Below are 27,637 nucleotides of genomic sequence, written 5' to 3'. Positions count from 1 at the left end.
GACTGAGGCCCAAAACCCAGCTCGTGCCCCTGCCCCACAACAGGACGCTCCCCCGACAGCCCAGCCTAGATTCCTCGCCTTCCTCCACCCTCTCCAGCCCTGCCCCAGCATCTGCCTCCCCGATCTCCTAGCCCCCACCACACCCCCGCTAGCCAAGAAGTACCCCCTCCAGCAGGCAGGTGCAGGGGGCTCGAGGGGAGCCAGGAGGACACAGGGCCCCCCGGGAGCTCTCGGTTCCTCGGTTTTAACAACATGGGCAGGAGAAGGGTCCCGTGTTCCTCTACAGTCTTAACAGGAGGAGAGGAGACGTCCTGGCAGAGCGGTGCCACCGCTGGGAGGGGACGTGGACCGCACAGAGGGTGGGACGGCCACAGGAACGTCCAGGAGGCTAAGCTCCCAGGTGTTCCAAAGCCTGATGTCCCAAGCTCACCATCTAACTGACAGGCTGACCCGGTCCTGGGAGGCTGCTGAGACACCCCCCCCCATGCCCACCCTGCACTCCCTGCCTCTACACAGAGCCCAGAAACCCAGGGACAGGCCACTGGTCAGCCCAGTGACAGGCTCCTGCATAGCCGCCTCCCCGGGCCTGGCGGCTCAGTCCTCACCAGAAGCCCTGGAAGCCAGCAGAGCTGGGGCTGCTGACTCACTCCTACCCCCGCCTCTATCCCAGCTGCTCCCATCCAGGTCAGAACATCTGTCCCATCAGCGTGGGGTGAACAGACCAGGCAGGGGCCCAAGGCTACCCCCGGGGCCACCTCCCTCAGCAGCAACCTCTCTGGCGCGGGCAGCAAGTCGATGACAAGGGCCCTCGGGAAGCTGAGCAAACACAGGTCAAGGAGCCACCCCAGGCTCTGGGAAAACTTCCTAGAGGAAGTGACACTTTGGCCATGTCCTGGAGGGTGAGCCAGGGATCACCGAACATTCCAGGGAGAAGGGGGGCTTCAAAGGGGGTCCCACCCCAAAGCCAGCAGCGAGTTTCAGAAATAAAGCAACCCCAGGAAGCTGGCATGAGGCCCACACAGGGGTGAGGACAAGATGGGTGCAATCAGAGACCCGTGCTTGCCACACGAGGCTGGGGACAGCCTGGATTCCACTTTGGAAGGAGGGACCCTCGGGGGGGACACTCAAGCAGGGGCCACACTCAGATGGGTGTTTGGGGAGATCGCCCGGCTTCTGCCCAGGTGCTGACTCACCGCTCACCTGGCCGCCCCCAGGGAGATTTGTGAGGTTGGCTGAGACTCCAGGGCTCTTCCTGTCTGCAGAACAGTCTGGCACACGAAGCCCTGAGACATCCAGAACTTTCCTCATCTCACCTGCACCTGCCTGCGGGGCTTCCAAGCCACAGCTGCCAAACCACCGCCATGATCAGGCACACCTGGCCTTCCCCACCGTCCCGCCTGTGTTCAGCTGTCCAGAAACATCTGAAGAAAAATGGCCACCTGAGAATGGAGCAGTTCTGATGAGCCTCCCGGAAGGAGACTGGCATCAGCCATCAAAACCCCACATGCTCGGCGTGCCCAGGCAAGCAGTTCCACCTGCAGGCAGCTGCCCCTCAGGTACCTCTGCCCCCATAAACCAAGCGTGGTCCCAGCTGTTTGTGCAAAGACGGCTGTGACGCAGAGGCCGGGCAGCTGCCCCCCGTCAGCACGGAGAACCTCAGCAGTCTTCACACCATGGATCACACTCTGCTTGAGCAAGAGGCAGGAAGGTCTGAGACGCAAGGTCAGGTAAAACACAGCCAGGCACAGGCCAGTGGGGACAAGGTGACCTGAGCGCGCGCGCCTCTGAGAGCCCTCGGTGCTCCTGGGAAGGGAAGAGCGACTGGACAAGGGCTCAGTGGGCTTTCAGATTTCAAACCACCTCAACCAGAAGTTGTTTAAGGCACAGATCAAGACACGCATCCTTCGCATGGCCTTGGCCACCTCGACGTCACACATGGACTGGCCAGGACCCGTCCCAGGAGTGCCCTGCAGCAGTGGCTCTGCCATGCCTGCCCAGAGGCAGAGGGATGGCACCCTAGACAGAACAAGCAAGTAGACCCTGGAGGACTGTGAGGAGCCACTGCCCCAGCCTCAGGGCAGGCACCCAAAAGGCTGGCCGCAACCCCTGCTCTTCCAGATCCCCTCCAGGTGGAGCCCAGCCTGGGGCCTGGGGTGAAAAGCCACGTTCAAGTCCTAAACCCTGTGACTACAAATGATCTTGTTCTGAATCATCCTTGCAGATGTGGCTCAGGTAAGAGGAGGCCACTCTGCACCAGGGTGACCCCAGGCAGTGACTGACTGACCTGAGACACAGGGAGGAGGCCGTGCAAAGACAGAGGCTCAAGTGGCACGGCCATCAGTCAAGGACCACAAGGGACAGCCCAAAGTCACCAGAAGCTGAGACAGACACCTCCCCTAGAGCCCCCAGAGGGAACACGGCCCTGCAGATACCTGGACTTCAGACTTCGGCCTCCAGATTTAACCCCTAGGAGAGAAGACAGGTCCCTGCTGTTTTAAGCCACCTGCTCTGTGGTCATGTCTCATGGCAGCCCTGACGGAGGTCCCTGCTCCTCCTACAGAGGCAGCAACAAGTGGCACAGATGGGCCCACACAGCCACAGGGTGGCCACAACAGCCAAGCCAGTTCAGCCCCTGCAGCCGAGGCCCTGCTCAGCCGTCTTGGCAGCAGCCCCGAGGTGCTGACCCCTGTCCACCCCTCCCACAGCATGCTGGGAGTGCGGCCAGGGTCTCTGACTCTGCCTCCAAAATGTCAGCGCTAAAATTACAACTCTGCTGCCTGAAAACCATGGCAACGAGGCGGAGCGGTGCGGCTTCCTCTGCTCCTCGGTGAGGGCTGCAATCCTCTCTGAAGCCGGAGGGGCGGCGCGAGGCGCAGGCAGGTTCCTGAGGCAGACAACATCCGCTTGAGGTCTCCGTGGCACCCAGACAGCCAGGACTCTGGCTGCTGCCCTGTGCTGGAGGGTGACCAGCTGCAAGGACACCCATAGTCCATCCTGGCTGGGGCCAGAGGCCCCAGCAGGTGGCCTAAGCACAAACACCTGCCAGAACAGACGGTCAGGGTGGAAGTTTCTGGACAAATCTTGGACAACTGTCCTTCCTCACAGAGCTGCAGGTGGCCGTCAGGTTGATGGCAGCAAAGGCCATGCTCGTGCCTTGGGGGCTGCAGAACTTGTGGTTCCAAGGCAGCTACCCTGGCCCAGGGTACGGAAGGGCAAGGGTGGCCACTCCTGGAAGGAGAAGGGCTGGCGCTTCACCACAGGAGGGACAAAGCAGCATGTGGCCAAGCCCTGGACCTCCAAGGCCAATGCCAACACAAGTGAACCCCTCATGGAAGCCCAAGTGACAGTTTATGTTCTTCAACAGGCTGTCCAAGAAGGTTCCGGCAATGTTCCTCCACCCTTGGAGACTCACATATGCCCCAGAATAGGATGGGGTGAAAGAAACGGCGGGGTCAAGGGACAGTTTCCGGGCACTCCAGGGCTCAGAGCAGGATGGAAAGGGGTGGATAAGTCACCACTATTATTTTTCCAGCCTCATACTTTGGTCAGGGCAGGGGAGGGACCAGCACCCACCAACGCCAGGACCCAGAGCTCTTGGGGACAGGGGCCTCCCAGGCCTCGGGACACAGCACAGCCAGCAGGGAAAGGAGGGGAGAGGGGCAAGCACACCAGCCACCACATCCCAGGGCTTGAGCTCACCAGGCCCCGGGCCAGACTTTCTGTCCCACTTTGGGTGATCGTCTGTATGTCCAGATCCACAAGCCCAGGGCCAGCTGGGTGCGCTGCTGACCCCCTGGCCACATGAAGCCAGCCGGCCTGCCAGGCACAGGGGGTCCCATCCCTTCTACCCAGGGTCTCCCAGACACGATCTCCCAGCCATGGTCCCCACGCAGCCTGGTGGGCTGTGACCAGAAGTACCTGCTCAGCTGGGAAGCCATGGCAGCCGGACAGCCTGGGCTCGGGTCCAGAGTAAGGCGAGACAGCAGCGGCAGCCAGCGTCACATGGCCACTCACCCTGCCCCACCATGCAGGGCGAGGTCAGCTGTGCCTGGCCTAGAACCACACGGGCTCCGCGGCCTGGGCCAGCGCGGTGGGAGTACCGGCTGGCTTCCTGGGCCGCCCAATCTAAACAGGAAGAGGCTGCGTCCCCGAAAGCCAGTCGTCATAGAAACTTGCTGCACAATCATTACAACCGAAGTAATTCTGCCAGCCCTTCCGCCTGCTGTGCCAGGAGGGTGGGAAGGCAAAGGTGCAGCCTCAGGAACCACCTCTGCAGGGTCTGTGGTCCCCCCAGGACACACTGCCAGCCCCCGGTTGGTCCCACGGCCAGCCTTCTGGAGCTCCTAGAAAGCCGACAGGAATGAGGGTCACAGGCTGCTGAGGGCCCTGCCAGACCTGGGCCTGCATCCTACTGGATCCAAACCCGTCCCCAGGGCCACCTCCCCGTGCGCCAGGGCCTGGAACTGACTGCAGAAGAGGTCTCCAGTTCAGCCATCCCACACCTTTCCTCCACCCCGGGTCCTCGTGCTGCCACGTGTCCCTGAGAGCCGCTGTGCCCCCATCCTGGCCTGGCATCGTCCCCTCACTCCACCTCCCGGGTTCCACTGGGTGTCAGGAAGGAAGGAGTCAGTCACAGCCGCCCATGTGCAGGTGCTGCGGCTGGGGCTCAAGGGAGGGCCCAGTGTGTCATCGCCATGACCTCGCCCCGAGACCTTGCCCCCAACCACCCTGTGCAGGGCAGCTTTCCCAGGAATCCTGCAACCAGCAACTGAAACGGAAACTGCCAGACAGAGGGGCACTGGCAGAGAGGAGGCTGCACAGGACAGGGACAAATCCAGTGGCAACTTGGGAGCTTCCCTCCAGAGCAGGCCTCCTGCTTGGCCCCTGACACATCTGGGCCAGTCTCACAGGCCTGGCTGTCAAAAGGGAACGGCAGGTCAGACACGCTGGCCACCTCTTATCAAAGGCACGGCTTCCGCTGCCACTTAGCACCACTGGCCATGGAGGACTTCCTGATTGGGGCCATTCCGGTAAAAGCAGTGCAGATAAATTATCCTAGAATCTCAGTGTTACTGCCAGCAGTGCCTCTCACCTGCTCGCAAAACAAGGAAGGAGGAAGCTGCAGATGCGAACATCAAGAGAACTGGGTCCTACAGGGAGGGGGCAGCCCCAGCCCACTGGCCCTGCTTGGTCACAGTGGAAAGTGCCAGGCTACCCTCGGCTCTGCCCTCAGCCCACCAGCCCAGGGATGCTGCATGCCTGGAACTAAGGGACCCTCAACCATACCGAAAATGTCTCCCTGGGGAGGAGGTCGAGGGCGCCTGACCTTCCTTCCCAAAGAGCCCAGCCACACATCCCAGTAGGGGTCACTGCCCTCAGCTGCCCACCTGGGCACTTTGTTATTTTGGTTTTTGGCATGGTGAATCCAGAGGTGCTGTACCGCTGAGCCATACCCCCGGTCCTTTTATTTTTCATTTTGAGACAGGGGCTCACTAAATTACTGAGGCTGTCCTCAGACTCACTATCCTCCTGCCTCGGCTTCTAGCTGTGGTCTCTGGGAACAGAGGCATGTGCCACTACTCCCTTCCTTGGTCCAGAGCCCTGGGGTACCAAGTCCATGACTCTGGGTGCCCCAGGCCCCCTGTTGGGTCCAGCCAGTCTACCTCCTACCTTCAAAACAGAGAGAAGGTCCCCAAGGCCAAGGGTGCCATTTTAGTGACAGAGTCCCCCCCAGGTCCCAGTGCCTAGAAGCCACAGCTGTGCCTGCCGGATGCACAAGCCACGTATCATCCAAACACACCCCCACCACCCCCACCACCCCGTAGCCCCCTCGGCATCCAACTCACTGCTTGACCTTCTCCCTGGGACAGGCCCCACTGGCACCCTTCCTGAGGACTAGAAGGGCCAAGCCTCGGCACAGCGTGAGCATGGTCCTCCCCAGCCTCTGCTGCTCCTTCCCAAGCTGAGGCCCCCAGTGCTGCGCCCTTTGGACTTGGCCCCATCCCTGCAGGCAGGCATTGCCACCTCCCTAAGCAACCCTGGCTTCCCTCCCCGCTAGCCCTAGCCCACCCCAAATGGGGCCACCACCGTGGTAACAGAGGCAGAGGCTCCAGCCATCAACAGAGGACAGCCTGTCAGATCACAACCACGAGGTACTGCTTCCCATCTAAGGTAAACAAAAGCCACTGTAAGTGACAAACCAAGATGTTCTCCAAAAGGAGGAAGCAGCCCACCCGATGGCATGGCGCTCGGCCATGGGAAGGACTGAAGTACCTGCCAACACCCTGGACCACGGGCGAACCCTGAAAACACGCATCACACTGTGTGACCCCGCACATGAACACCCAGAAGAGGCCAACCTGCAGAGATAGAAGGCAGGCGGAGTGGGCAGGGGCCGGGCATGGCAGCAACTGCTAAGGCAGCAGGTTTGTGGTGGGGGGTGATGAGAATGTTCTGGAATTAATGGTGGTGGAATCTATCAGCACCCACTGAGTCCTAGAGCCCAACGGGTGCCTGCTGTCTATGAGCTGTGACCCAACACGGCTGCCACACTCAGCAAGCGGATGGACGCAGGAAGCCGGGGGCAACAGGCAGGCTCCTCCCGCTCCAGAAGATGCTGCATGGGTACCACGTGGCAGGATCCCACAAAACACCTTGCCCCTGCCCCAGAAAGGCACTCAACACCATCTAAAGACCACACAGCTGGGCACACGGGCTACCCGACCCTACACAATCCAGCCAGCCTGTAAGCAGAGGCAGCTCAGGGCCTCGGCCACACTCTCGCACCCCCAGCCTGTGAGGATGCTTTTCTGGGGAAACTGGCCACCAGTCACTTTCAACACCTCAAGAGATGGCAGCAGCTCTTCCCATCCTCCAACACCTAAACAAAGAGCAGGGGCCCTCACCTGAGTACCAGGGATTAGAGCCAAAGGAGTGGCAGAAAATAAGACAGGCAGCTCAACTCCAGAGACCAGGAGCCAGGCTGGCAGACGGCCCTCAGGGGATTCCAGGGCAATTCTGCAACAACGTCCCTTGAAAGTGGAGGCCATGTTCCTCCCCCCAAAATGCCCCCTCATCCCAGAGGAAGCTGATAAGACTGTAACTTAGATCCAGGCTCCATAAAGATCTCTCAGAGCTCAAGAAGGAAACAAATGATGGCCAAGCACCATGGTACACACCTGTAATCCCAGTGGCTCGGGAGGCTGAAGCAGGAGGATCGCAAGTTCAAAGCCAGACTAAGCAACTTAGTGAGGCCCTAAGCAACTTAGTACAACTGTGTCTCAGAATAAAAATAAAAGGGGCTGTGGATGTAGCTCAGTGGTTAAGTGCCCCTGAGTTCAATCTCTCGTACCAAACAAAAAAAGAGAGAACAAATGACACAAAACAGTGTCATTTTTTCTAAAACAGTCAAGACTTCAACACTCAAACGGGAAAATGCAGTCAGCAAATATACACTGGGGGTGTGACTCAGTGGTAGAACACTTGCCTCTGTGAGGCCCTGGGTTCAATCCTCAGCATCACATAAAAATAAGTAAACAAAATAAAGATATTGTGCCCTTGAATAACTAAAAAATAATTTTAAAAAAAGAGACCGGATATCATCAGATGTTAGGAAAATACAGAAACTTCAGTGAGGCCCCATAAACCCCTCTCTGAATGGCTGATCCCTAAGACTGTACCAAGTCCTTGGAATTCTCCTGCCTGGAGGCCGGAAACACAGAATGACAAGCACTTTAGAAACAGTTTGGCAGTTTCTCAAATGGCTCAACACACACCTGCCACAACTACACCCACCGTCCTCCTGGTATTTTCCCATATGCACCAATAAAAGCAGCTGTCTCTACCAGGGCTTGCAGGCAAATACCCAGGGGTTTCCATGTGACGGCCACACCGAGCGCAGCCTGCATGTCCACCCACAGAACACACGGGAACAGGCAGAGGAGACTACTCAGCAAGAAACCGGGAGCACGGGGGACACACTCAACCACCTGGACCCTCCTCAAAAGGCCCCTACTCAGAGCAAGTGGCTAGAGTGCAAGAGGCTGGGCAAAACCAGTGTCCACCCCACGACTCCACTTTTACAAAACCAGACAACAGTGCCGGAGGGCAGATCAGCCTGTGCCTGTGGGCGGAAGGAAGGCGGGAAGGACAGAGGATAGGAAGGAGCCCTCCAGGGTGCCAGGCCAGTTGCTTATCTTGATTGCAGCGATGGCTTCACATTCACACACACACACACACACACACACACACACGGAACAAAGTTAACGAAGCTGCACTTTATCTCTGTGTACTTAAATAAATTATACCCCAATAAAGCAACCTGAACAATGTCCTCCCCCCTACACTGCCCGGAGAGAGTCCCAGTTCCTGGCAAGCCCCTCGGCTTCCCGGGCGGGCCTCCAGAACGCAGCCCACTTCTCCAAGTGGCCCGGAGAGAGGCCAGCCCCGTCAGAGGCGCCCCCATAGGAGGCAGGCTAGACCAGGAGCAGCCTGGCCCCACAGCCAGGTCTGGCCCCAGAGGACCTGCCACACCCTGCCCCAGCCCCTGGGCAGTGCAGCACTCCAGGCTGGAGGCAGACACACCCCCACCACCTCTCAGGGTGCCCCTGACCTGGCAGGCCAGCGGGAGCCAGCTCACAGCCTGTCCAGGGAAACAACCAAGGTAATGTTCAGAGGAGGAAAGCCAAGTTTGACTCTGGCCAGAACAACGGCTTCTCCTCACTGGTCAGTCACAAGGCTCAAGTGTCCATGTTACTGAAATTAAAACTTCAGTTCTGAGAAGGACACTGTTAAGAAAATGAAGAGATAAGCTGGAAGAAAACCCTTACAAAACACAAACCTGATGTAGGCTGTGTAAAGCGTGTGCATGCACACTCATGCGCCCCCCCCCCGTGCCCCCCTCCCTTTGTTAGTACTAGGGATTGAACCCAGGATGCTTTACCACTGAGCCACATTATTTTGAGACAGGGTCTGGCTAAGTTGCTTGGGGCCTTGCTAAGTTGCTGAGGCTGGCCTCAAACTTGCAGTCCTTCTGCCTCAGCCTCTTAAGTTGCTGGGATCACAAGTGTGTGCCACTGCACCCTGCTACAAAGCACTCTCAAAACTGAACAATAAGCTGGGCAAGGTGGCACATGCCTGTAATCCCAGTATCTCAGGAGGATCATGAGTTCAAAAGCCAGCCCCAGCAATGGCAAAGTGCTAAGCAACTCAGTGAGGCCCTGTCTCTAAATAAAATACAAAATATGGTGGGGATGTGACTCAGGAGTCAAGTGCCCCTGAGTTCAATCCCTGGTACCGAACAAGCCAGGACCGGGGATGTAACGCAGAAGCAGAGCACCTGCCTAGTATGCTCAGGGCCCGGGACCATCTCCAAAACTGCAAAAAAAGGAAAGGGAAACCAGAAACCAGCTAAAATCTAGCCAAAGAGTCGGGCACAGGTGCACATGTGTCATCCCGGCGACTTGGGAGGCTGAGGCAGATCAAGTTTAAGGCCAGCCTCAGCAACTTAGCAAGACCCTGTCTGCAAAAATAAAGGGGGGGGGGAGTGGTTTACTGGGGACGTGGCTCAGTGGTAAAGGGCCTCTGGGCTCAATCCCTAGTACCAAAAAATAAAATAAATAATATTCAGCCAAAGACCTGAAGGAACACCTCAGGGAAAAAAGCATACAGGTGGCCAAAAAAAGCACACAAAACAGAGATGCTCCGTGTCCTATGTCATTTGAGACACAAACCAGAACAGCCCCGAGCTGTCATAGCACCCCTGCCAGACAGGCCTAGGGCCAACACTGCCAGCACCAGATGCTGGCGGGACATGGAGCAGGGGACTCCCCATCACTGCTGGTGGGAACACAAAATAGCACAGCAGAGAACAGGCACTGCCCACAAAACTGCACACGCTTTCATGAGTTCTATTGTATGTTCTATCAGATACAGAAGAACTTACGTCCAAACTCAGTGGGTACATGTGAGCCACTAACGCCCAACCTAGCCGGACACGATGGGCGGGTGTGCTGAATCGCACGGCAGAACCAGCTCCCGGCCCGGCTCTGCCTGGCCGTGGCTTATGAGTGTCGCCACTTCTAAGTGCCTGGCTTTTATAAGGACGTGAGACTCGCGCGGCCTGCCGTCACCCAAGCCCAGAGCATCAGTCTCCAGGACCTGGCTTCTGGGGGCGCCAGGCATCAAGAGCAATTCCCCTAGTAGCACTGAGTTCCAAAGAGAGCACAACAGACAAGCACAGCAGCAGCCACAGGGGAACATGCCAGCTGGTGCCTACCAGGGCAGCGGCCACGGGTTACATCGCTCCCTCCTCTCCGAGGCCGAGAGTGTGTGCCCGCGCAGCACGTGGATGCCCGAGAGGCAATGAGACCTTCAGCTGGTTCAATCAGGGCTATCATCAGAAGCCTGGGGACAGGTTGGGCACGATGGCATGTACCTAGAATCCCAGCCTTAGAAGACGGAGGCAAAAGACTCACTTGTGCCAGGAGTTCAAGGTCAACCTGGACAAAACAGGGAGACCCTGTGTTGTGTGTCTTTTAAAAAAAAAGAAGGGCTGGGGATGTAGCTCAGTAGGCAGAGTGCTTGTCTCACGCGCACAAGGCCCTTCCCCGTGATGAGTGCACAGGTCCAGCCCTTTTCCTTGGTGACAGCAGGGCACACTGCATGCAGCTTCCCAGGCTCAGGAGACCAGTTACGAGAACCAGAGGCAGTGTCCAGTCTCTTCCCAGGGCCAGAACACCCTCCCCACTGCACCTGGGGGGCCGGCGCTTCCCTATCACCTGGGTTTTTTCCCGTAGTTCTTTTTCTTTCTCTCTCCACATCTTCATTGGTGCATGGCAGTTGTACATCATGACATTGCAAGTTCAGCCCCAGCAATTTAGTGAGGGATCTACTGTCACACACCCGTACCCGCACACCATCCAACAATGTCATTTGGCCAGTATCACTCCTCAGCACTCCCTTCCCTCCCCGCCTCCTAACCTCTCCTCTACTGAGCTCCCTTTGATTTTCATGAGCTCACCCCACCTTTCTTTTCCTTTTTCTTTTCTAGCTTCCGTATTTGAGAGAAAACATACAACCTTTGACCTTCCGAGTCTGACTTATTTCACTTAACATGATGGTCTCTAGTTCTATGCATTTACCTACAAATGACAATTTCTATTTTTTTTTTTTTAGGGGGGTGCTGGGGATTGAACTCAGGGCCCTCGGCCACCGAGCCACATCCCCAGGCCTATTTTGCATTTTATTTAGAGACAAGGTCTCACCAAATTGCTTAGCACTTCACTTTTGCTGAGGCTGGCTTTGAACTCGCAATCCTCCTGCCTCAGCCTCCCAAATTGCTGGGATTTCAGGCATGTGCCACTGGGCCCAGCAACAATTTCATTTTTATGACTGAATAAAACTCCACTGTGTATATACACCTAGGCTGCACCTCCCTCCTCCCCACCAGGCCCCCAGCACGCAGTGAGGCACTGAGAACTCAGTTCCAGAAGCCTGGGCTCTAGTCATCCTACTGACCCTGGGCTGGCTACTTCTGCTTCAGTTTCCCCGTCTATAAAACGTGGACAATTGTGCACACCTGTAATCCCAGTGGCTCAGGAGGCTGAAGCAGGAGGATTGCAAGTTCAGCCCCAGCAATTTAGTGAGGTTCTCAGCAACTTGGTGATACTGTCTCAAAATAAAAAAGGGCTGGGGATGTGGCTCACTGGTTAAGCACTGCTGGGTTCAAACCAACGTGAACAACTGCTGTGCTTCCTGGAACTGAGCACCATGGGAAGGTGACCCTGGCTGCAGCCCCCCAGGAAACCAGGCTTCCCCGACACACTGTCAGGTGCTCAGACCCACAGCCCGCAGACAGGGTGGGAAGATTTGCTTTGCAAACACCAATCTTTCAAGGCAAGCACTATTGCAGGGAGAATCAGGACCCTGAGGTAGGAGGATGGCAAAGTCAAGTCCAGCCTCTGCAACTTAGCAAGACCCTGTCTCAAAATAAAAAATAAAAAGGGACAAGTATAGCTCAGAGGTAGAGCCCCTGCCTAGCAAAAATTCCTTCTCCTGAGTAGTTAACTCCCCTCTGAGAGCTACCTCCCCAGCTGAGTTTAAAACTGATTTGCCTAAGTCTCTGATGCCCAACCAGATGGCAGCCCTGGGGCAAGCTCAGAGCAGTGCTCCACGCAGACTCCCAACTGCAGAGGTTTTCAATACACTTTGGCCCTGGCCTGCTGCATGCCTGTGCCTCTGGCCCAAGGGAGCTGGCCCCCATGGGATAGGCTAAGGCCACAGAAAAAGACCTGGGGGAGGGGGAGAAGAGGTGGCAGGAAGGCCAGCAGGAGACAAAGGCTGGTGTTCAGGGTGGGAGGGGAAGGAAAGCTCTGGAGGTCAGGCACAGCAGGACCTGCTCCTGCTGGGCAGGAGGAACACTAGTTTGATTGCTGCTCATGGACTTTCTGCATAGGTCCCCTTGGAAATGACAGTTCAAAGAAAGGGGGCTGGGGCTTTGGGAAGAAGCCTCTGTGAGGTCAGGAAGACAGTGGTCTCAGCCCTCCATGTACCTAGCATCTTGACTTCAGCCAAGAAAAGTGACCTCTTGCCTGTGAAAAGAGGTGTGTCCACATGCAAAAGGACGAAGCTGGACCCCACCTCACCCCCATGCCAGGAACTCACAGCAGGCCCATCACCTGAATGCAACGAGCACACAAGTAAATCTTTGTCTCCTTGGATCTTATGACAAAGGTTTCTTAGACCCCACAAGGAAAGCACAAGCAACCAAAAGTAAGGGGCTGGGGACGTAGCTCAGCTGGTAGAGTGCTGGCCTCCCAAGCACAAGCCCTTCGTTCAATCCCCATCACCAAAAAACGAAAACAAACAAAAATAAAAAACAAGAACCAACTGGACTTTATCAAAATTAAAACCTGTGTGTTTCCAAAAATATCCCTGAAATGAAAAGGTGGCCAGGTGCAGTGGCCACACCTGTAATGCCAGTTACTGGGAGCGGGGCTGAGGCAGGACGACCCTGAGTTCAAGGCCAGCCTCAGCAACTTAGCAAGACCCTGTCTCAAAATTAAAAGAGAGTGTGGCCCAGTGGTAGAGCATTTGCCCACCTGTGTGAAGACCTGGGTTCAAGCCCCACCAAGAAAAAAATAAAAAAGAATGAAGTTTGACCCTTACCTAACAAAATCTGTAAGAGTTAACTCAAAATGATTATAAGGCCTAAATGTAAGCCATAAAGCGCCCAGAAGAAAACAAAACAAAGCTTCACAACAATGAATTTGGCTCTAATTTTTGGTCATGACACCAAAGGCACAGACAACAAAAGAAAAATTAGATAAACTGGATTTCATGACATTTTTTTTAAATTGTGCATTAAAAGAATATCCAACACTTGAGGCCCTGGGATCAATCCTCTGCATCACAAAAAAAAAAAAAGACAGAGGGCTGGGATAGTGGCTCAGTAGTAGATTGCCTAGCACCATGAGAGGCATTGGATTCAATTCTCTGCACCACATTAAAAAAAAAAAAAATGATGGAAAAAATAAATTAAACAAAAGTATTGGGGCTGGGGATGTGCTCAAGCGGTAATGCGCTTGCCTGGCATGCGCAGGGTTCTGGGTTCGATCCTCAGCACCACATAAAAATAAAATAAAGATGTTGTGCCCACCGAAAGCTAAAAAATAAATATTAAAAAATTCTCTCTCTCTCTCTTTAAAAAGAAAAAAAAAGTATCAAGAGATTATAAAGGTGCAGGGCACAGAGGCCACACAAAGGCTGACACAGGAAGATGGCAAGTTCAAAGCTATCCTCAGCAACTTAGTGAGAGGCCATTCCAAAATAAAAAGAAATAAATAAGTCTGCGATGGTGGTTTAGCGGTGAGCATAGCTGGCTGCCTTCCAAAATAAGAAATAAGGGCTGGGGCTATAGCTCAGCTGGTAGAGTGCTTGCCTCGAAGGCACAAGGCCCTGGGTTCAATCCCCAGCACCATAAAAAAATAAATTAAAAATAAAACAAATAAGACATAAAAAGGGCTGGGGATGTAGCTCAGTGGTAAAGCACTCCAGGGTTCAATTACCGGTACCAAAAAATTTAAAAAAAAAAAAAAAAAAGTGTATAGAGCTGCTCGCTTAGCACATGCGGGGCACTAGGTTTGATCCTCAGCAACACATAAAAATAAATAAATAAAATAAAGGTATTGTGTCCAACTAAAAATGAAAAATAAATATGAAAAAATAGTATAAGGGAAAGCCACAAAAATAGGAAAAAAAATTTGCAAATCATATAAATGAGAAGAAATTAATATTCCAAATATATGGAAAACTTTCAGAACAACATACCCAATTCAAAAATGGGCAAAGAGGGCTGGGGTTGTGGCTCAGTGGTACAGCGCTTGCCTAGCATGCGTGAGGCACTGGGTTCGATCCCGGAACCACGTAAAAATAAAAAATAAAGGTATTATGTTCATCTACAACTAAAAAATTTAAAAAAAAATGGGCAAAGAACTTGAGTAGACATTTACCCACAGACGATATACACACTACCCATAAACACTTGAAAGGTGCCCACATCACTAATCATTATGCAAATACAACGGGAAAACAGGAGCACGCACCTCACACCCAGGAGGACATCAATCAAAAAAAAAAAAGTAGAAAATGGACTCCCCGAATGGCTCCATGGGGGACAGTTTGTTTATCACTGAAAAGACTCTGGTTCATTGTGCAGTAACACCCCCCCACCCCATCCAAAAAAAAAACAAAAACAAGCATGGGTGAGGATGTGGACAACCTGGCCTCGCTGCACCCCTGGAGCCATGTCAAGTGTGCCGTCTGTGGAAAACACTGTGGGGTTCCTCAAACACCCCGAAACCGAATCGCCACTAGATCCCATTTCTGGATATACACCCAAAAGAACGGAAAACAGCATCTCAGAGGAGAGACCTCAACGGACACTCAAGTTCACAGTGGCGTTCTTCACAGTGGCTAAAACTGGGGGCAAGGCAGTGTCCAGCCACAGGAGCATATAAGCAAAAGGTCGTCCATGCCACAGGCTATCCAGCCTTCCGAGGCAAGGCCACTAGACACACTGCAACACGGATGACTTGAGGACATCATGCTAAGCGAAAGGAGCCCTCACAGCAGACAGGTACTGCATGATTCCACCACATGAAACCCCTGGAGTAATCGATTCCCAGGGTGAGAAAGCATGGAGGCACCAGGGCCCAGGGAAGCCGAGCAGGAACGAGCATCCCCCTACAAGGGGAAGAGGGCTAGAGATGGAGGGCGGTATGCGCAAGTTCCATTTGTTGCATTTTGTGTTTGCTTGTTGTGGTGCTGGGGATGGAACCCAGCGTCACCTGCCCGTAGGGCCCAATGCAATTTTTAAAAACTGGAAAAAATGAATTTAAAAATACTGTTATCTGAGAGAGGGACTTTTACCTGGAATATGTAACAAATTCTTATAGCTCAATTAACAAAAAGACAAATCAGCCAGTTGCAAAGTAGGCAAAGGGCCTGACTAAACAATCCTCCAAAGATAAGCAAATGACCATAAGCACAAGCAAAGATGTCCCATGCATTATTCATTGAGGAAATGCAAATCAAAACCACACTCAGATAGCACTTCACACCCAGGAAGATGACTACAATCAGGTCAACGGCAAGTGCTGGCAACAGTGGAGACAGGAATGGCTCTGACGGAGTGGAGGGAGTGTGCTATGGTGCTCCCCTTCCAGACAGCTGGCGTCACCCGGGCACATCCTCTCCCAGGAGAGCTGTTCCTACTCACCACACTTCTGATAATAAACACAACTCCAGGGTTCTACAATTTAGTTCAGTGCTGACACTGAGTCCCAGAGTCAGTGCAGAGCCCTAAACACCTGTCCCAAGTCCCAGGGGTGACAACCATCTGTTAACCAGGGGTTCCCAGGAGCACTTCCTCAAGTTCGATCAATGCTAAAACAGCTCACAGATGAGGAGGGTACTTCACTATCTCAGGTTTATTATGAAGGACAAAACCCAAGAACAGAGGGAGAGGCTGGGGGCGCAGAGCTTCCTGCCTCTCTGGGCCTGCCAGCCCCCAGCCCTAGTTTAGGGATTCTTAGGGAGATTTCATGACCAAATCACTGACCAGGTGATTAACTCAACCCTAGGCCTGACCCCCTGCGGGCGGTTTCCAACCTTCTGATCCTGCCTAGGGCCCCAGCCACCAGTTATCTCATTAGCATACAAAGACTCTCTGGTCACTCTGGAGCCTGGAGGGTGGGGTCACAGGAACTCCATGCCAGAGAACAAAAGACTACCACCCCCTGCAAACTAGATTGAAGGCAGGTCACACAGGAAAACCACCAGAGCTGCACAGCAGGGGTGAACCACAATCCAACAAAGCTGGCCCAGAAGGGGGACACACATGCCCACTGGGCTAAGTTTTGCAAAACTTAAAAGAAATAAAAGATGCAAAAGCCCTTTATAAGCCGCTGGCCACCTCCTCTTGCCCTGCACAACCTCTGGGGGAACCCAGCTGGGAGCAGAGGGAACAGACACCAGCGGCCCAGCTGCTTAAAGAGTGCAGGTCAGAGGTTGGCCCAGGGGGAAGAACAAGTCAGGTCTCCACTAAGACTGACAGATTCAGACACAAAACAGACAACTCACCAAGATCCCACCCCCAACTGTTCCTTCCCAGGGATTCCCTTCAGATCCTCCAAATCACGTGGGGATGGGCGGTTGGGGGTACACGACACTTCTGGGCACGGAATACTGCCAGTCATCCTACCTTCCCATTCTGGTGAAGCAAGGGCGGGACTGCAGAAAATTAGTCCTGGTTCCAAAAGCCTTGGGGACAGAAGCCCAGCATCTTCTCCCAGGCCACACACACTTCTGGCCAGTCACCAGTCTCCAGGAAGCAGCCTGTCTCCCAAGCTTCCAGAGGCAAAGGGCCCTAGCCAGCAGCTTCATTCTGCAGTGAATAGGCTCAAGGGTTTACCCAGCTTCCTCCAGGCAGGCGCTTAGCTCCAGTGTCCACTGGCCAGCTTGGTAGTGAGCATCCTGATCCCACAGGGCTCCCAGAGGGAGTGCATCTGGGCTCCCTCTTCCTCTCCTACCAACTGGCGAATCTGCTTCTGAAGCCAGAGCCGGTGATGTAAGAAATTCATGACTGGGCTTGAAGCCACACAGCCCAGGCTCTGTCCTGAGCAAATCAGAGGAGGAGACAGGGACAGGACACCTCCCATCTGTGGGACAGGAGGATCACCCTCCAAAGCCCTGTCTCCCAGACCTTCATGCCTCTACACCACTCAGCCTGGCCTGCCTCTGCCAAGTAGAAGCACAAGTTCCACCTGGGCCAAAAGCTCTCAGTGCGTGGGTACCACAGGTGCCAACAGGGCTGGCAGGCTGCCAAGTGGTGCAGAGGTCCTGGTCTGGCAGGGAGGCTAAGAAGTGTGGCAATTCCTGGAGGGTGGAGAAAACGCAGCTTCCTGCCCTCCATCCCCATTCTGGGTCTGGGGTAGGGGGCTCAGAAGCCTGGTTTGTTTTTTTTTTTTTTTTTTTTTTACTCCTTATTGTAGAAGGAATCAAAGGTTATAAGAGTGGCGAGACGGAGGGAACGAGCCATGTCCCCCATCCTGCCGTTCCTAAAAAAAAAAATCAACTCGACCCCTCTGGTTTCCTCTCTGCTCCTCTCCCTCTCCCATGCCAGATTATTGCGCAGAAGATCCCAGACCTCAGAGCACAGCATCTGTGAGCATCTCAGCATTCCCTATAAAAGATGCCACTGAACCCAGGGGGATCCACCACCAAACTATACCCCCAGCCCTTTCCATTTTTAAGATGGGGTCTTATGGGCTGGGGTTGTGGCTCAGCGTAGAGCACTCACCTAGCTAGTGTGAGGCCCTGGGTTCGATCCTCAGCACCACATAAAAATAAATAAATAAAATAAAGGTATTGTGTCCAACTACAACTAAAAAAAAAAAAAAGTGGGGGGGCTGGAGTTGTGGCTCAGTGGTAAAGCGCTCACCTAGCATGTGCAAGGCCCTGGGTTCGACCCTCAGCACCACATAAAAATAAATAAATAAATAGCCAAAATGAAGGTATTGTGTCTAACCAAAAAATAAATTAAAGAAAAAAAAAGATGGGGGGGCTGGGGGTGTGGCTCAAGCGGTAGCGCGCTCGCCTGGCATGCGTGCAGCCCGGGTTCAATCCTCAGCACCACATACCAACAAAGATGTTGTGTCCCCCGAAAATTAAGCAATAAAAATTATTTAAAAAAAAAAAAAAAAGATGGGGTCTTGTTCAGTTGCTCAGGCTGACCTCAAACTTGTGATCCTCCTGCCTCAGCCTGCCGAGTAGCTGGGATTAGGCACGCTACAGTGGTGCATACTTCTCAGGAGGCTGAGTCAGGAAAGTCTCTTGAGCTCAGGCTTTAGAGGCAAACCTGGGCACCACAGCAAGACCATGTCTTAAACATACACACATACAAGCTCAAAACAATGATCCCACCTAAAATATGTAACACAAAGTCCTTGACATCAGTGACTATCAAGGGACAGTTTGAATTTGTTCCATTAAGTCCTAAGCTTTCTGAAGTCTGCATTTGAGAACCTTATTCGCAATTGCTGGAAGTTAGGAAGAGCCCAGCTGCTCCTGGACTGGTGAGGAAAGCAATGAGTCTCGATGTCCAGGGAACAGAAGGTTGCCAGGCGACATAGAGAAAGAGGCACACACACACCAGCCGGGTCACAGACTCGGTGCTGCGGAGGCCACCAGTACGAAACTCTAGAAAAGGCAAAACTGGAGGGAGAGCAAACAGACCTGCTTGCAGTAACGCGGAAGGGAAATGACTGCCAAGGGACAGACGGGGACTTTCCAGGGTGATGGAAATATCGTTATGACAAGGTGGCCATCATACAGGTGTACACATGTCACAACTCAGCGAACTGCAAGTTTAACATAGGCATGTTTTAGTGTCGGTACATCCCACCTCACAGGTGGTGGTGCTGCTGGTATCCCTGCAGTGTGGGGACTGAACGGAAGGCCTCAGGCATGCTACATGATCTCTGAGCTACATAAGCCTTTTTTTTTTTTTTTTTTTCAATTTTGAGACACGGTCTTGCTAAGTTGCCCAGGCTGTCCTCCCTGCCATCCTCCTGCCTGGGCCTCCAGAGCCCTGGGATCACAGGCAAAGACTGCATCTTCACTAGGGTCCCCACATCCCAACAGGAAGGGAGCCAGCTGTGTACATTACTTCCTGGACTGTTCAGAATATTAGCTGAGTGATTTCTGTAAATCAGATTCTGTTTTCACTAATTCCATTGTAAAGCCAAAGATGGAGCCCCAAGGGAAAATGTTCCAACCCCACAACATACTAAACATCACCACTCAACCAGCATCCACTGGCATGTCTAGGAGACCCAGGCTCCAGGGCAGGCATTCTCGGTCACACATACAGAGCAGTCCCTGCTCTTGGGCGCTGCTGCAGATCTGCATCTGAGAGCAGGACAAGCAAAACGACCCCCGCACACCTCACCCACCTCCCCACAAGCAGGCTCTGAGGTTATGTGCCTGCTAGGCCCCTTATACCAAGTCTCCCTCCTCTGGCACAGCTGTGGGAGGGCTGGCTGTATCTCTCTAGGCTGGCTCAAAATGAGGAGGGCACGACAATCCACAGCCCACACGGGCCTGACTGCCCAAGCTGTGGCTCTCATCCTTTGTCTGGGTGTGTGTGTGTGTGTGTGTGTGTGTGTGTGTGTGTTGCTGGGGACCAAACCCAGGGCCTTGTGCATACACAGCAAGCACTCTACCAACTGAGCTATATCCCCAGCCCGGCTCTCTCTTTTATAAGTGTCAGATATCGCTTCTCACAATACTTACAAGACAGGTACTGTACAATTTCAATTTATAGACACAGACATCAAGGTCTGGTGAGATTAAGGAATGTGCCTGAAGCAAGAGGCAGAGCTGGGCGTGGAACTCAGGCCATTGGCCTCCTGGGCCAGTGCCCCATCTGTCACATAAAGAGCTTCCACTGACTTGCAAGGTGCCAAGCAGTGGGCACTCGGAGCTACCGACGAGCAGCAGGGGCTTGAAGGTGAAGCAGCGTGCACAGGTCACTCTGTGTCCACAGGGCAGAGGCCAAACCCATCCCTCCCTCAGGCCTAGGATACAGAGCTGCCTACACCCCTGCCCACACTTCCCTTTAAAGCTACATTCCTTCAATAGCTTCTGAACTGAGACATGTGATTACCCTAGTTTCTAGGAGGGTGAGGACTCTGGCACCCTTGCCCTGCTAGGCTGTGACCACCCTCAAGACAGGCAGACTAAATTTTCCACTCCTCAGCTTCCCTCCCAGGGCTCTGCTCCTGCTGGTGTCCAGTGAAGAGTGAAGTCTTGTTAAAATTCATGGCTTGGATGAGCCAGGCCAGGTGGCTCCTCTTTCAACTCAGGTGCTGGCTCAGATGTCCTTAAAGGGCTCCCTACCCTGCTATACCCACTCTCCGGTGTCCAGGGTTTCCAAGGGGCAAGCCAGAGTGACCACCACCCTTTCCACTCCCTTCCCTTGGCATTCATGTTCTTTGCCTGAGGCTCACCTCAGCCAGGATCCTGCTCTGGCATCCCTCAGCCAAGGCTGCCACTTAGGGACAATATGCGTCTGTCATTCTGGGGTAGCAAAAGGCAATCTTGTAGAAGCAATGGGTAAGAAAAAGTACACACATGTGCTTGTCAATTTATGCAAGTGTCTAATGCTGGAGAAAAACTATTCGAAGCTAGTTGAAAAAAAGTATTATTGACTGCTAATCATCACCCTGATAAGAAGTAAATAAGAGCCCAGCCCTTCTAGGGTAGATTCAGACCACTATTTTCTTTATTTGCCAGAGGAGTGGAAGAACACAGTAATCAGAAGACCGGGGCGGGACCTGCCTCCAGAGCTCTGGAGCTGGATGAGTTTATTGAGTTACTCCATTTCCTCCTCTACACAGCAGGAGGGGTGGAGGTACCCACCCCCACCCCCTCCAAGGAAAGCTGGGCAAATTTTGAGATGAGACAGCTAAAAACCTTCTTGTAAACAATGAAGCCGAAGATGCCCCTAAATCAGCCTGATAAGAAGACCTGATTCCAGGCCCATCTACATCCAAATATCAGTAATTGCTATCACCTTTGCCCCTGAAGGGCTGGAGTGAGTGGGGCCAGGAGAGCCACCTAACAAAGAAAATTAATCAGGGCTTCCCCAAAGACTTCCCTCTAGGAAAATCAAAACTGACCTTGAAGTGGGAAAAGGACCTCAGCCAAGACAGAAGGCTAACTGAGCTCCACTTAACAGCACTTACCATACACCCAGCCTTTTATAACATCCACAGGAAAAGTAACCTGTCCCATTGGAGTATGGTTTGGGCCCAAGGTCAGCGGGATGCCCAACTTCTGCATTTGAGGCACCCACCCCCAAAACTCTCACTAGGGGTCCATGGCAGGTGGCCACAGTGGCCAGACTCCTGGTCCTTACTTAGCTCATGCACAAATGCCAGCTTTCCCCGGCTTCCATTCTGCCAGACGCAGAGTAACCTTGAGGCTGCCCTCCCCGCTCCTATGAGAAACCAGTTCGCTCATGATCTCCAGCTTCCTCTGGGGGTTCCGGTTCTATCTAAGCTGGACCCATGGAGGAAGGATGGGGGAATGGAGCATTATTACAACAATACTTGCCCCTATTGTGTAAGATGCTTCCAGGCGGATGCACCACTCATTCCCTACACCTGCTCTCCCCTCCACCAAAGCAGAGCACTTCAGAGATGGTAGATCTGCAGCCCCCTCCCACAGGGGTACACACCCACGAGCTCGAACGACTCCGGGCATCTACGTGCATCTCTGGATGCTCAGGTTCGCTCAGGCACCGCGGCCGAGGTAACCTCCCGAATCCTGCAGGAGCCGGGGCTGGGGCGCGGGGCCCGGGGCGCGGCGAGTTGGGCACGCCACCAGGGCTGTGCGCCGCCCCCGCCCGTCGCCGGCCCGGTCCGGTCCCGCTTCTTCCACCCTAAGCCGGGTGACGGCGGCCGCCGCCCTTGGGATGCGGCTGGGAGGCCGATGGGAGGAGCCGACGGGGCCGCCCGGTTCCGCAGCATCGCGAGGCGCATCCCTGCCAGGGAGGGGGTTCCGGGCATCGGCGCCGGGAGGCGAGGGGTGAACACCGCCCGGCCCGCAGCGGATGCCGGGGGGGGGGGGGGCGGCATCCCCGGGCGAGGCCGGCGGGGAAGGGGTGGCGCGGGCGGCGGGGGCCGGGCCGGGGGCGCCGCGGGCGCGCGCCGCCGTCTTACCGGCAGATCTGGATGGCGGACGGCGTCTCGGCGGCGGGGCCCGACATGCTGGCGGCGGCGGCGGCGGCGAAAGCAACGGGGGCGGCGGCCGGGGGCGGAGGGAGCAGAGCGCAGGTGTCCGGCGGGCCCGGCGCGGAATGAATGAGCCCGGGCGGCGCCATGGAGGGGGAGGGCAGAGGCGGAGCCATCGCGCCGGCGAGGCGGGCCCTGCGCGCCGGGGGCGAATCGCGCGCGGGCGCCCCGCGCTGGCCCCGCCCCCTCTCTGGCCCCGCCCCGCGGGCCGCCAAGGCCGCTGGCGCCGGCGCAGGCCGCGCGCTCCGACGACGGCGGGGGCGGCCGTGGGGGCGCCGCTTCCAGAAAGTTCGGGGGCGGTTGCGCGGCACCGCTGCTGGGCGGGCACGCGAGCCGCAGCCGGCCCGAGCGCGCCGACCGGTAGCCAGGTCGCAGAGCCCGGCGGGCGCGGGCGCTGCCTGCCTGCGCCGCGGCCGAGTGAGTGCGGGGCGTTCCCTACGCCCGCGCGGCGATTCGCTGCCGGCGCCGGGCCGGGCTCCGGGTGAGGTCAGCAGGGAGGGCCCCGAGTGCCGGCACGCAGCCGAGAGCTGCCCGCCCTGCCCCCGCGCCCCAGCGGTGCCCCCAGGGGAGCCACGAGGTCGCGAGAAGCCTCTTCCTAAGGGGGACGCGGGGGGGGCTGCTACTGCGGAGCGCGTGGCCATAGCAGGGACCGGACTTTGCCGCAGCGGCGCTGAGTGCCCCAGTGGGCCACAGACCCGAGGGCGCACCGGACCGCGCCGCCCGGCCGGACTCCAGAAACACATCCTGGAGGCACCCAGCGCCAGCTTGGGGTGCACGTGCCGCGCGGAGCAGCCTGAAGCCTGTCGCCCTGCCACCGAAGGAGGAAGAGGCGGTCACCCCTACATGCTAGCACAACAGCCGTTTACCTGCTAAGCAGTTGCTTTATTACGTTTTCTACATTGAACGTGGATTTGTACTCAGATTTAAGAAAATAGAGCTCACAAAACGGAAGCTCCCTGGGACGGTTTGAGCGATCCATTTATGGAGCGAGGAAAGAGCTGTGCCTCATCCTGGATGCTTCTGCAGAACCCGAGAGAGTGAAAGCAGCCCTTAGGCACGATCTGCATCTCCCAGGGCAGAGCACAGCCCCTAAGAGTAAGCTTCAGGGCTGAAAGTGTAGCTCAGTGGTAGAAGCCTCGCCTGGCATGCCGGAAGCCCTCAGTTTGATCCCCACCGCTGGGCCTTTGAATCCTGTTTTCTAGGTTGAGTTAAGGTGACTCAACATCAAGGGCCATCAAATCAACCTATTAAACACCTCTTCCCCATAAGCGTCCTGAGTCAGAAGGCACTTTCCGTATCTGATAAATGGGAGTAATTCTGCAACGCGAATGAAAGAAGGTGCGATTCATGAGTAATTGCTGGGGAGTTTTAAAAAGAATCAAGACTCAGTACCTTTAATGCCAGCTCCTGGAAGGCTTCTTCTAGCTCCCACCTCCAGCCACCTAAAGCGATAGGGAGGTTTACAAAAGAGACTATCGACAGAGAGAGAGAGAGAGAACGCCAGGGAGTGGACTTTTATTGGGGAACAAAAAATTCCAGGAAAAATCCCATGCAATGAAGGTTAAGGGGGGCAGCATCCCAAGGTCAGGGGCGACGATTGGGTCTTCAGGGCAGTGGACAGGCACGCCTCTGCACGGACAAGCCCTCAGACCTGGGAAAGGGTGGGGAAAGCTCTAATACAGCTGTGTCTAAGCGCCTCTCACCCAGCCAGGGAAGTAACTCAAATCACGTGCGAGGATAGCCTCCCACAAGTAATAACATGTGCTTCTCTGTCTTTTATGAGCATTAAACATCATGCATGCACTGGGCATAGCAGGTGAAACTAGGACTTCCCCTTGGTTCTCTTCCCATCTCTAACTTCTCTAACTCTGCCACCCTTCCCAGGCAGTAAATGCAAAGTAGCAAGCCCTACCCTGTTGACGTGGGTGAGCTCAGACCTGAGAGAATTCCTCAAAAAGTTCCAACACTTTATTGAGAGATAAATCAGGGTCCCCAAAGCCTGACTTGACCCCCACCCTGGAGTAGAACAATTCCTAGACCAGAAGTATGGGTTGAGTGGGTCACGATTAAATAGCCTGGCCCCCTCCAGAAGGCGAAAAAGATCTCAACCCCTGTAATATTAGGGAAGGGTGTGGCTATCCTTTGGCCCATGATAGTGTCATGGGAATTCATTGTCAATTCATTTTATAGATGCCAGATAGGCATGGGAAAGAAAAGAGCCCAGCCCCAGGAATTGTGTCCTGATTCCATAGAAAACAGTGCTCCGGATGATTATTTTGAGGCTGCCCTGTCTTGAGGATAGTCTGGGGGGCCATCCCTAAACTGAAACTGAATTATTATTATTTTTTTTTTTAGAGAGAGAGAATTTTAATATTTATCTTCCTTTAAGTTTTCAGCGGACACAACATCTTTGTTTGTATGTGGTGCTGAGGATCGAACCCGGGCCGCATGCATGCCAGGGAGCGCGCTACCACTTGAGCCACATCCCCAGCCCCCAAAACAGAATTATTTTAGCCACAGTGCTAATGGGTTTGCACTGAGCTCTCTCCTTCCACAGTCTCTCACATTGTTTTCTGCTTTCTCCTTAAGCTCCTGGGCCTTTAAATTCCTCACTTTGAGCAACACTTCTTAAAAGAGCTGCTTGTGCCACAGCTGCCGTCCTCCCCTCCTCCCAGTCCCCTTTGAACCCATGCCATCTTGATTTCTGTCTCTACTGCTCCACTTAGCAGAGTTTCTTAATTCCTTCCCAGCTGCTAAACCCAATAATCCCTTGTCAGACAGAAGTCACCTTCCTTGGGGCTCAGTTGGTACAGTGCTTTCCTCACATGCACAAGGCCATGGGTTCAATCCCCAGCACCACACAAAAAAAAAAAAGTCATCTTCCTTGGTTGCAGCCTTGAGTGACATTGTCCCTCTTCTGGAAGCCCTTCTCCCTTGCTTCCAGTACCCCCACCTTGCTTTTCCTCCCTTTTGCTGACCATGCTACTCAGTCTGCTCTGCATGGTTGCCTCGCTCCCCTGCCCTCTTCTCCTCTCAGGACTTTGGAAAGGCCTAGCAGTGCCTGTACTGTCCAGGTCCCACCCTGTCTTGAGAGTTAATTCCCATCTACACAATAATTGGCTCTGGCCAGCCCAGCCTCTCCCCTGAATTCCAGATTGACATATCCACTGCCTGAAGCTGTTCACCTCCTGCTCTTCTGTTCCTCACTTCCCAGAGCTTGCTCCCCTCGGGTCTTCCCCCAGCTCTGTGCCTTGCAACACAGAGCTTCCACGTACTTCCTTCCATATGCTCAGGCCAAGAGCCAGGAGTCATCCAACACTCCTTTCATGTCCCTCGTGCACACCATCAGTAAATCCTGCAAACTCGATATTCAAAATAAATCTAGAACTGATGGCTTCTTCTCATTGTGGGGTTCAAGACTACCGCCGCCCACTTCATCTCCTGCTCCAGCCACTCTGCCCTCCCTTGATCATGCCAGGCATGCTCAGAACCTTGGCTTCTGCCCCTCCAGGCTCCTGGAAGAGTGCCTAGCACGTAGTGGATGCTCCATAAAAATGTCATCAACAACTCAATCTGGAGAGATGCTCCTTGACTTATGGGATCACGTCCCAAAAACCCACAGTGAATTGAAAATATCTTCAGTGAAAATCCATTCAACACATCTAACCACCTGATCACAGCCTCGCCTACGTCAGCGTTGGGACACTCACATCCACCTGCAGTTGGTCAAATCATCCATCACAAACTGTTTTATAATCTGTTGAATCATGCAATTACTGAGTGACTGTAATCTCCCCAAATGCTGGCAACACAGTCCACTGTAGGGTACCTCAGGATCATCTTCCCTTGGGATCTTGGCTGCCTGGGAGCTATGGCTCACTGCCACCACCCAGCCTCACAACAGAGGATGGTACCATCTATCGCCAGCCTGGGAAAGAATCACAGTTCAAAATAAAAAGTACGGTCAAGTGCATACTGCTTTAACACCATTGTAAATTGATAAATCATGTCAAATCATCCTCAGAGGTCATCTGTAAATTGTAAATCTGTAAATTGATCTGTCCATGGCAGATATATCCATGGTCATTTTGAAAAAAGAAAAAAGCACAGCAGAGCACACCTGAAGCCCGGGACTCAGGAGGCTGAGATAGGAGGATCAAGTTCCAGGCCAGCTTAGGCAACTTAGTGAGGCCCTGTCTCACAACAAATAAAAGGGGGTCTGGGGTGTAGCTCAGTGTACAGAAAAGGGGTCTGGGTTTACTCTCCAGTATACAGAAAAAAATACCTGTGAGCCAGGCATGGTGGACACCTGTAGTCCCAGCTACTCAGGAGGCTGATGCAGGAGAATCTCAAGCCCATGAGTTTGAGACCAGCCTGGACAACACAGCAAGATCCCATCTCAAAACAATTATATAAATAAAACTTAATTTAAGTTTAAAAAATACTTTAAAGGGGCTGGGGTTATGGCTCAGCAGTAGAGTGTTTGCCTCGCATGTGCAAGGCTCTGGGTTCAATCCTCAGCACCGCATAAAAATAAATAAAGATTTTGAGTCCAACTACAACTAAAAAATAAATACTAAAAAAAAAAAAACGCTTTAAATGTATTTTTAAAATAACATTCCAATTTTTATGGAATGATACTTATAAAATTGCTGATAGTGGAAAACTTTGGGAAAAAGGTTTTTACTTTCACTTTATATATTTTTGTACCATCATCACCTGGTCATTTATTTTAGTATTTTTTCATGTCAATGTTGAGTATAGAATATGAAACAATGGAAACTCATGCACAGATGGTGGGAATAAAGTCAGTATATCCACAATTTTATTAAGCCACAAAGAAAAATGAAATTATGACATTTGCAGGAAAATTGATGGAACTAGAGACCATCATGTTAAGCAAAATGAGTCAAACTCAGAAGGTTAAGGGTTGTATGTTTTCTGTCATATGCAGAAGCTAGAAAGGAAAAAAGAAAAGCAGGGAGGATCTCCTAAAAATCACAGGGGATCAGTAGAGAAAAGGGACCGGGGTGGGAGATAGGGCAGGAGGGGAGTGTTGGGGCGTGATATAGCCAGTGTGTCGTTCTACCATGTGTATGGACAACTATGTGACAACAAACCCCATCAATATGTACAGCTACAATGCATCAATAAAAACGTGGAGGGGAAATCAAAGAGATAAAATGCATAAGTTCATAATTCCGCATGTTAATTGACCAATGCTTAAAATATGTACTTTTATCTTGAACATAATAAAACATCATGAGGAGATTCTCAAA

The 27,637-nt window shown here is 53.6% G+C and overlaps 1 protein-coding gene and 1 long non-coding RNA gene across 6 annotated transcripts in view; one reads left to right on the top strand and one right to left on the bottom strand.

Annotated features, from left to right (window-relative positions):
- Acot7 (acyl-CoA thioesterase 7) overlaps positions 1-22,462 on the bottom strand; it is an 84,636-nt gene extending 62,174 nt beyond the window's left edge. The window contains exon 1 of one of the 5 annotated variants that reach the window (XM_046424726.2): positions 22,287-22,462. In XM_046424726.2, the coding sequence (XP_046280682.2) occupies positions 22,287-22,447 (161 nt within the window). In that variant the 5' untranslated portion in view covers positions 22,448-22,462. Of the gene's footprint in view, positions 1-1,313; positions 1,379-3,918; positions 4,133-16,762; positions 17,051-21,802; positions 21,844-22,286 lie in introns of those variants that run through there. The other 4 variants (XM_058572728.1, XM_046424727.2, XM_046424730.2 and 1 more) reach the window with 4 other exon arrangements.
- Positions 22,463-22,636: 174 nt separating this feature from the next.
- LOC131423416 (uncharacterized) lies at positions 22,637-27,637 on the top strand. Its single transcript, XR_009224939.1, has 2 exons — positions 22,637-23,453; positions 25,870-27,637. It is a non-coding gene; the product is annotated as an uncharacterized LOC131423416 (long non-coding RNA).

This window comes from Marmota monax, unplaced genomic scaffold (genome assembly GCF_021218885.2).
Source record: "Marmota monax isolate L192 unplaced genomic scaffold, Marmota_monax_Labrador192_F-V1.1 WCK01_AAM20220418_F8-fsc00080, whole genome shotgun sequence".
Lineage (NCBI taxonomy): Eukaryota > Metazoa > Chordata > Mammalia > Rodentia > Sciuridae > Marmota > Marmota monax.
Note: the sequence above shows the minus strand (reverse complement) of the source record. Positions and strands in the feature narration are given on the sequence as shown.